Here is a 10,032-nt window from a genome sequence, read left to right as displayed (position 1 = left end):
AATCAGAGAGGTGGCCTGCTGTGAGGACCACTCCAAACACTTGCATGTATGAGTACTTATCTCTATGAGCAGGCAGCATGCCTGGTTCTGCCCCTCTGATCCCCTGCCCCCACCGCCCCTGACCTGTCTTACCGGGGATCCAGAAGGTCTGAGGGCAGTATTTGAGGGGAGAGGGACTTCCAGCATTTGCTCAGGTTTGGCTGAAGAGAAGGATGAGCAGTGAGGCGTAACAGAGATCCAGGGCCAATCTTTTCTGCCCCCTGCCTCACCTGCCTTCACTCTCTCAATGGGATCTTCTGGGCTGAGCTCAGAGGGACTTTGGCCCCAAGCAGCCAAGACTAATTCTTGGGGTGGCTTCATCTTCTTTCTGTCCCTGATTGTCCCCTGCCTCCTTGAAGGCCACATCCTTCAGCCTCCTCCCTCTGCCTCCCTTCAACAGCTGTCTCAGGGCACCCAAGTTGGGGGGTCTCCTCTCCTTTTTTCTAGCTCCTCCACCTTTCCACCAACTCTACTCCTTGCCCCCAACCCCTCCATTTCCTTTCCCATCTCCCCAGAGTCCCACTTACCAGCAGTGAGCAACTGGGTGAGACAGGGGTTGGATCCCCCAGCCAAGGTTGGGGGACTGGGCCTTCGCATACGAGGGGCTGGGGTTGGGGGCTTGCTTTTGAGCCGTGGGCGAGGTACAGCAAATTGGGGCCCACAGCAGGGTTCTGGGTATCCTGAAGGAAGGAGCTCCAGAGGGAAAGGCGATGGGGAGGGACCAGTGTTGGGGTGGGTGGGGGGAAAGTTTGGTGGGGTCGGGAGTGGGGAAACTGATGAAGGGGGGACTGTATTAGGGAAGGGAAACCTGGGTGTGTAAAGGGAGTCATCTTGTATCAGAAGAGGGGAAGGGGCCAGTGGGGAGAAGGGTGTAGGAGGACAGGGCTCCAGGCCCGGCCCCTTGGTGAGAGTAGGGAAATGGAGGAGGGGCTGGGTGGGTTTGGCCTTGGGGTCTTCTGGCAGGAGGAAGTCAGGGCTCAGGAAAGCAGATGAGTCGAGGGGTCCAGAGCAGCTGCTCCGGGTCTGCAAGATGGGCAAAAAGTTTAGTAGTTGAGAAAGCCCTTTCCCACACAATCCCCTTCTACTCTTGGAGAGATTTATGCTGGCACAGAGGGCAAAGAGGAAGGAGACACAATCCTGCCCTTTGCAACCCCCCCAGGCAAATGCCCCTTGGAGGGGGGGGTCACAAGCGCCTAGCCCTGGGGTGGGGCAGCTGCAGTCTCTTGGCAGGGAAGGACAGGACCAGGACTTTATCAAATAGATAACAAGAGGGACAGCTAGGAGGCACAGTGGCTAGAGCACTGGCCTTGAAATCAGGAGAACCTGAGTTCAAATCCGACCTCAGACACTTAATAATGACCTAGCTGTGTGGCCTTGGGCAAGTCACTTAACCCTATTGCCTTGCCAAAAAAAAAAAGATAGCAAGAGCCCAGTAAGGCAAAGGAATGACCCACATACAAAGGGGAGGCAGTTGGAGTTGTCTGAGCAGAGAACTGAAAAACCCTCACAGTCAAGGAAGACTTCCTTCTTGGAGGTGCTGATTTTGAAAAGTGGATTTCCCAGGCCAGAAAGAAAGGGATAGGCAAACACCCTGGGTCAAGAATGAATAGGCACTTCCCAAGAAGGAGACATCTAGGTCAGAATGCACAGTATCTGAGCTCGAGAGCGGAGATGAGGCCTCATTTTGCAGATGAGTAAACTGAGGCTCAGAGTGACTTAGGATGGTAGGATCATGGATTTAGAGATGGCCTCGTTTGACAGAGGAGGAAAATGAGGCTCAGGGTGGCCCAGTGAGTATCTGAGATGGGATTTGAACCCAGATCCTCCTAACTCAAGGCCAACATCCCTCTATTCCACTTTGCTGTCACGAGGTGAAGGAACTTAGCTCTCTGAGAATTTCATTTTGTTTTATACCGTGCTGACTCCCAGTAGGTGATTAATGCGTGTTGTTAACTGAAGGACAGATTGAGTCCCCCTGCTCCTCATTACCACTGCTAGCCCCCCATTCAGCCCTCCGAACCCCTTGTCTATAGTTCCAGCTCCCTAAGTGGTTTCTCAGCAAGGCTTGTGTCTAAGGGAAGGGGAGAGAGGAGCCCAAAGAAAAAGCACACACAATGAGTGCCCTCAAGGGGCTTCCGTTCTCAAGGGGGAGTGGCATGGCCACCTGGAAGTCTATGCCAGATACACCCAGGAGAACTGGAGGAAGGCCCTCTAGCAGAGGTGGTGCGTGAGCTGCGTCTGGAGGCTGCTAAAGATTGGAAGAGGGAACGGATTTCAGGCAGAGGGAACAGCTCCTGCAAAGGCCCGGTGATGGGAGATGGAGCACAGTGTATGAAGAGCAGCAGGACGGGTGGCTGCCCACGTTCCTGCGGAGCTCCAAGCTTCAGGGTCCCCACGGTCAAAGCCACCCTCTGAAGACCAGCTTTTCTTTGCTGTCAGAAGACCCTTGGGTTTGAGTCTTGGCTCTGTGATTTCCTAACTCTATGACCCTGGGCAAGTCACTGATCCTCTCAAACCTCAGTCTACTCCTTTGTAATGGGAACGATGATCCCAGAACCACTGACCCCATGGGTTGTGGTGAGAAAGCTGCTTTGTAAATAAGGGAATACTCCACCAATAAGTGGGCCTTCTCATTAGTAGCGGCACTCCCCAACACCAGACCTGCCTTGTTTATTCCAGCCTCTAACTTTGATCACACTTTTCCCACCTCCTGGAAAATCCTCCCTTCCTTAAATCTCTTCCCGGTCCATCTCCTGGGATTCTTCAAGGCTCTGCTCACATTCCAGCCCCTCCAGGAAGCCTTCTGGGATTACTCCAGCTTGCAAAGATTTTATTTGACTTTATTTGGACCACGTGGGTGACCTAGGGCTATTCTTAGAATACATCTTATTGAGATACATAATTGATATATAATTGATAACTTGGGGGAGTCTTTGCCTCTCATTCGGACTGTGAGATCCTCAGGGCTGGAGCATGGGTCTCCTCCTGTCTCCCCTATAGGCTAGCCAAGGATGGAGCTTGGAGGTTCCATGAAGAAGAAGAAATAATGATAAGTAAACATTTATATGGTGCTTACAGGCACCAGGTTAAGTATTTACAATCACGACCACTCTGGAAGGGAGGGGGAAACTGAGAGACTTGTCTCACCTGGCTAGAAGTATCTGAGGACAGATTTGAACTCAGGTCTTTGTGGCCCCACTGTGTTACTTAACTGAACGAATGAGAGAGTAGCAAGACATTGTGGGGGGAGGGCTGGAAGAGAGGTGGGAACCAACACTTACCTGTAGGCGGCTGCCCAGGAGCAGGGGCACCCCTGGGGGGGCAGCTGGGGATTCTGGCGCCAGGAATCCACCACTAAACAGAGGGTCAGCCATGGGGTTATAGCTGGGGGGCTCTGGGAAGGTCACAGGTGTTGATGGAGGCCGGTGGTTGGTGAAGAAATCTGTAAATCAAGGGCAGGCCAGGCCAGGCTGGTCAGGGGCCATGTGGCATCCCTGAATGTCCCCTAGTTCCCTTGCTCGGGCCCTTCTCTTTCTTTTTTTTTTGTTAGGGTTTTGAAAGGCAAATGGGGTTAAGTGGCTTGCCCAAGGCCACACAGCTAGGTAATTATTAAGTGTCTGAGGCCAGATTTGAACCCAGGTCCTCCTGACTCCAGGGCCGGTGCTTTATCCACTGCCCCACCTAGCCACCCCAGCCCTTCTCTTTCCTTGGCAACTATCTCTGACACATTCCAAATGAGGAGGCCTTGGAGAGGGAGAGGGGGTCTTGGTGCCCCCCTATAAGTCAGTCAAGGTTTCTGGTGCAGGGCTGGGTGACTGTTTTTATAGGAGATTGTGAAACTAGGAGAGTTTCTGTCTCACTCATGGGGGAAGCAGCCCTGGGGTAGGGTAGGGTGGGGTGGGCCCGGAGAAGGAGAGGGTTGAGACCCCAGGAAATGGCCCTCCCATGGGTGCTCTGTTGCCCAGTCCATGACCCCTTGTTCCTAGGCAGGGTTCACCCATTCTGGTTGGGAGAGGGAAGGGAAGTGAGAGGCCAGAGGTGAGGCCGTGAACTGGGCAGTGAACAGGGAGGGGCAAGTCCTTGATGGGTGGAGGGAGAGAAGGGGAAAGAGCCCAGGAAAGGGGGGAGGGATGGCCCCAACTTTCAATGTGGGGGTTGTGTAAGTTGAAGGCTATTCTGGTTTTGGGAAGCAGCTGCCTGTGGCTAAACCACATCCCGAGGGCTTTCCGAAGCGCCTGCCCATGACTGCCCGCCTGCCCTCTTCCTGGCACCTTTCTCCAGTCCTGACCCTGCTACTGGTAGCCTGCCCCCATCCTGTACTATATTGTGGTTTGGGAGGCTGGGACCCTGGAGAAGGATGGCAGGAGAGAGGAGGAAGGAGCTTCCCTCTCAGTCTCCTACCTAGAGGCCTCCAACCTCCTGGAGGTCAAGGTGGGGGTGCTTGAGGCCCCTTCTCTTTGTATATCTGAGGATACCCTCGGAGGCACAAACAAGGACTGACTGGGGACTTAGGGGCCATTGGATCTACTGGCCTGTGTCAGCGAATCTCCCATAATTAGAGGGAGTCCTATTTTTTTTTTAAGTCTATTGATTGTGTGGACAATGGGAATGAAAATTGGTCCATGATCCATTCCCCCTTGCCCACCTCACCCAAAGCTAACCAAGCCTCCAAGGTGGGGAAGCAGAGACAAACAGCACCTCAATCCCATCCTTCCAAGCTTCCAGGATTCCTGATACCTAATTTGCTCTTGAGACTACGATGTGCCCTTCTGGTCAGCCTCAAACCCTCTCCTCTAACCTTCCCGCCCAAGGTGCTGTGGTATCCCAGGGTCAGATCAGCCCCTACTTCTCATTCTAGGCCAGGATTATGTAAAAGGACTTCAGATTCTGAACACACCTAGACAGATGAACCTTCAAAGACTTCCTGGACTCTTGGCAACCACCTTGCCCTGAACCTCCATTAGTGCTGAGAGTCCCCAATATTGAGGCCTGCCTCAGACACCAAGCCCTGATCCCCATCTCATTCCAATTCTAAGCCCCATTCAAGAAACAGAATCCTCAAGCCAACATTGGAATGCCTCTGCCTTGCACTGGTTCTTTTCTCCCTGACTCAAACCCAAAGAATCCCAAAGTCACTGTCCCTAAGACCTCCTCATTGGTCCTGACTGTAAGCCCCCATCTCCATCCCCAACGTAACCCCAAGCCCCCATCCCCAACATCTTCTCCAGCCCCAAAGCCCCATCCATGGTACTCTCTCCCCAACACACACACACACACACCCTCCAAGATTCAACCTTATGGAGGAGTGATAACTGCTGCAAGACCATATCCCTTCTCTGCCCAAGAAGCTCCCAGTGAAAGATAAGTCCCCCTCTGTGAGATGTCCTGACTCCAGCCTCAACTTCTGGTTGTTTCCCATTCCTGCTCCTCACACTCTCTATGTTCTGGGTCAAGTGGTGGATGGGCTGTTCCCCATCCAGAGGTTGTGGCCCTTTGGACCTGCTGGTCACCTCCCTCTCTGACTGCCCCTCAGTAACTCTGGTTCCATTACTCCCTCACCTCAGGGCTTTCCCTCTCTCTGCATGAGGCTTTTCCTTGTCTCCCCAGCTTTTGGTGCTCCTTGATAAAACCACCAGGGTTTACTTGGCTGCATGCGGCTCAAAGCTAAGCAGGAGAATGTAAGCTCCTAGAATGACAGGACATCTTTCTTTTTTGTCTTTGGCTCCCCAGGGTCTAGTACTGGGTTTGGTAGGGCCTAGTGGAGGTTAAATAAATACTTGTAGAATTTAAGGAAATCCTTGATATTAGAGTTTCCTTTTCTGGCCCCGACGGCCCAATCCCCCCAACAGTAAGCCTCAGTTCTCAAACCTAAGCTCCCTATTTTCAGTGTTGAGCCTCCGCTATCTCCAGACACTGAGCCATCCTCCCTGTCGGGCAGCACTTCTTCCCTCCTTTGAGCCATCCTCCCTGCCCATGAGCCCTCATCCCTGGACACTGAGCCATCTTTGTTGTCAGGGAACCTTCCCTCCTCTGAGCCATCCTCCCGGTCAACAGGTCTTCATCTCTTTCATGAAGTCCCTTCCCCAACCATGAATCCAGTTGCCCAGCTCCCAGCCCCAACTGGCCAATCTTTAGTCGACCAGTCCAAAGGCAGAAACTGAGAACTGTTTTGAATCGAGGCCCTGTGGAGGTCACCAAAGCCCGGCTCCCACCATCCCTAGCATGATAGTCCCAGCACCCTCAGCTTTGGGCCTGTAACCAAGGCCAAGACCATCCTGAGGCTGCCCCCAGTGAGACTCTTTATGCCCTCAGGTAGGCTTTTCTCATTCCCCTCCTACCTCTAAGCCCCCCCCCCCCCCCACAGGCTGAGAAGAGAAGAGGGGTCTCTTCTCTTTCTCTTCTCTTCTTTAGTGGCATGACCTAGGAAGTGTGGACTTCCCCTGTTTACGGCAACCTCTTCCTACCTGAAGTTCGGGTGTCCATCCCCAGCCAGGGTTGTCCCCAGGCAGGGCCAGCCTGCTCCCCAAGCCCAGCCATCTCCACTTCTCCCTGAGGCAGCCACCTCCCCTCTCCCCAAGGCTGGTTCTGGCAGGCATGGAGGGATGGGCTGGTTCCTCATTCCCAAGTCCCCATTGGCTACTCTCTCTTGATTGGCAGACCTAAGGAACCTGTGGGGTAGCGGGGGAGGGGGGGAACCATCCCCTGACTCAGTTCCCAAACCAGCCCCTTGCCTTGGGCTGAGTACTCAGGGGAGCCTTGGCTCTGACTCAGATTTAGACTGATTTCTCTTGTTCAAACTGGGTTCCCATCTCCAACCTTGTGCTGGGGCCCAGGCTTGAACCCCAAGCCCCCACCCAGGGCAGTGATGGCACTGAGCCCCAATTCCCAGCCTCAAGCCTTTATAACTTTATAACAAGTCCCCATCTCTGATACTAACTCCCCCCAATGACGAGTTTCCATTTCTGCCACTGACCTCTTATCCCAACACTGAACCCCCCCAATTCAATATATTTAACTCTTACCCTCATCATGACATTAGTCTGTCTGAGGCAGCCCCTCTCATTTGCAATGAACCTGTATCTCCAGCCCTGGGTCCCCTAGCCCAAATCCACAGCCCCCATATTCAGCCCTGAGCCCCCTTCCTCAGTGTCAGTCTTAGCCCTGGGCCCCCCAGCTCTGACCCAGAGCTCCCCTCCTCAGCCTCAGTCCTAGACTTGTACCCCATTCCCAACACCCAGACCCCATACCTGACTCATGAAGGCCTAGCCCTACTCCAAAGCCTCCCTTCTGACACCCATCTCCTATCCCACTCTACACCTCATCCTTGATATGCAATTGGCCTTAGTACTGAACCTTCAGCCCCAGCATTAATCCTTCATTCCTGGCAATGAGCAAACACAGACTCGTTACTGCTTTGAACCACAGTGATGGATCTGAGGGTTACCTTTCATGAAGCCATTGGAGGCTCAGAAAAAATCTATGCTGCCATCTTTAGGTCCATAAGGGTCCTTTGCAGTAGCCATATCACCCCCCTCCCCGCAGCAATCTTGGGCCTGTCTCCAGCTCTCCTGGCCCCCCTCACCTGAAATATCCATGAAGTCGTCCAGGCTGGGCTGCAGGGGGGTCAGGTCTGGTTGGATCATGTCAGCATTGCCAATGTAGGCTGGGGGGGGAGGGCGGAGGCAGTGTCAGGAGAGGCTGGAGGAGGAATGGACTGCTGGCCATCCATGCCCACCTTCACACTCTCAAAGCCTCATGGCAGAGGGTTCCCCAAACCCCCTCCCAGCATTCTATGAGAATCACAGAAGCCCAGGGCGGGAGGGGGCTCAGAGGCCATCTAGTACAAGCTCCTCTTGACCAATACTTCTCTAATGTCCCTTGCCAGAGGTTATCTGGTCTGCATCAGCATCACCAGAGAGGGAGGTCATAGGTTTCTGCTTGTTAGCATCCTTCAGACACGAGCTGGAGTCTTGGTCGGCTATGAATCAGACTAAGTGACCTTTGAGGCCCCCTCCATCACTGAGCGTGCGATTCCCTGAGGACCCACTACCCTTGGAGGTCGTCTGTCCACTCCCTTTTGAGTGTCTGCTCTTAGTTCTGCCCTCCAGGGTCAAGCAGGACAAGCCCAGTTCTACCGCCATATCCTAAGACAACTAGTATGTCCTCCCCACCCCGCTAATGCTTCGCTAGGTCTTCTCTAAGAAAAACATCTTTCATTTCTCCTTCTGTAATATCTCAGCCCCTTCTAGAACGGAGAGATTTTCCAGTCTGTCTCACTCTTGAACCCTCTGATCGGGGTCCCCCAATCCTTCCCTAGAGGGATCTCTGCCAAAGATCTCTTCCTCCTGCTGTCATTTAGAGGTCATCTAATTCAACTCCCTCATTGCAGATTAGGAAACTGAGGCCTAGATTGCCTAGTGTAGCATCCAGCTGAGAGGTTATGTACAGCAGGAAGGGCATTGAATTTGCAGTCTGAGGATTTGGGTTCAAATCATGGCTGTGCCACTCATCACCTGTGAGACTTTGGGCAAGTCACTGCAATGCCCTGGCCCTCAATTTCCTCATTTGTAAAATGGGGAGTGAGGAATGGACTCAATGATTTCTCTTAGCGCTAGAGCAGGCGTGAACCTGGCAGTGATCTCTGTAACATCACTTGTTGTGCTTATTGGGGGTGTGGATGGATGAGTTTCTGTTGGGCAGTGCAGCTCAGGCCGCCTCTGGTCTAGAGTTTTGATCTTATAATCCGGAAGTGAATTCACTTTCCTGCACTGGCTTCTGAGTTCTCTTCCAGTCTTAGATGTGTAAACCTGTGGGAAGTTACAGGGGGCATTCAAATCTTAGATTTGTCCCTATCACTCAGAATCAAGGTGACCCCCGAAGTCCCTTCTAGCTTTACATTTGTTACTCTGTGGTTCTGAAGTCACAACCTCTCTGTGCCTCACTTTCTCTATCTGTAAAATAAAGGGGTTGCATTATATGACCTCCAAAGTCCCTTCCAGTGTTACATCTGAGATCCTAGGATCTAGAAGTCACAAGCTGTCTGTGCCTCAGTTGGCTCCTTTAATATGAGATATTCCAATGGCCCATTCAGATCCTTACTCACTATCCCCCCCCCACTGGAGTCTTCCTTGCTCACCGTTCCCAACAGGCTTCATTCACTCTAACACTAGAAGCTGTTAGAGTATGGGCTTCTCACCATCATCAGGAGGCAGCTGAAGGGGAGCAGGACCAGGCTGGGTCATTGTGAAGAGTGTGTCGGAGATGTCAGACAGGAAGCAATCGAGGTCCAGGAGCTGTCGGCCCCCCGGCTCCTCTTCGGGGCCCCCCAAAAGCACAGGTACCACACTGGAGAAGAGCTGCTCGCACCATCGCTCTGGTGGCCTCCACCCCCCCTCCACCTGGAGAGATGGTACCAACCAGCAAGCCAGTGGGACAGGAGTCACCCTATTGTTTGCCCTCCCACCCCACTCCCCAATCCCTGCTCAGAGGGCTGGCTCAATCAGCAATCCTACAGAGATTAGGGAAGGCAGTGCTTCAGTGCTCATCTATCTCCCCCCCTTCTAGCTGAGGAAATAGCAATGTCCAGTCAATTGATGGGCCAGGGGTCACCCTACTTCCCACCCCATGATCCTTCTCTTTACTCCTTTTTCTATCTCCTTGTGGCACTCTGATTTATTTTAAATCACATTCCCTTCCCCAACATAGAGTTTTTCAAATCCCTCCCTCTTGCCCAGCTCTTCCTTTGCTCCCCAAGGCTACCTACCTGTTTGGGGGCCAAGAGGTCCCCTTCCCTACTGGATTTTCGGAGCTGTAGGGATATGCAGAGATTTGAATTCCACCACAAAGCACCCAAACATCCTCCCCAACTTCCCACCATGAGGAACCCTTTTTACTGGGGTCCCTTTCTCTGGGAGGAGGACATGCAGGTACCACATAACCACTAGGGGGTACTGCAAGGCTGGCTATAAAGGGATTTTCATCAGGGAAGGGAAG

The 10,032-nt window shown here is 52.9% G+C and overlaps 1 protein-coding gene across 3 annotated transcripts in view; it reads right to left on the bottom strand.

The window, feature by feature from the left end:
- MLXIPL (MLX interacting protein like) overlaps window positions 1-10,032 on the bottom strand; it is a 60,612-nt gene that overhangs the window by 8,983 nt on the left and 41,597 nt on the right. For 2 of the 3 annotated variants that reach the window (XM_074189426.1, XM_074189424.1), the window contains exons 5-10: window positions 9,803-9,847; window positions 9,236-9,437; window positions 7,622-7,702; window positions 3,321-3,481; window positions 567-1,062; window positions 133-200 (exon numbers count right to left, since the gene is read on the bottom strand). In XM_074189426.1, the coding sequence (XP_074045527.1) occupies window positions 133-200; window positions 567-1,062; window positions 3,321-3,481; window positions 7,622-7,702; window positions 9,236-9,437; window positions 9,803-9,847 (1,053 nt within the window). The remainder of the gene's footprint in view (window positions 1-132; window positions 201-566; window positions 1,063-3,320; window positions 3,482-7,621; window positions 7,703-9,235; window positions 9,438-9,802; window positions 9,848-10,032) is intronic. The other variant, XM_074189425.1, reaches the window with a different exon arrangement.

Source organism: Macrotis lagotis, chromosome 5 (genome assembly GCF_037893015.1).
Source record: "Macrotis lagotis isolate mMagLag1 chromosome 5, bilby.v1.9.chrom.fasta, whole genome shotgun sequence".
Lineage (NCBI taxonomy): Eukaryota > Metazoa > Chordata > Mammalia > Peramelemorphia > Peramelidae > Macrotis > Macrotis lagotis.
This window is presented reverse-complemented; position numbering and strand designations above follow the sequence as displayed.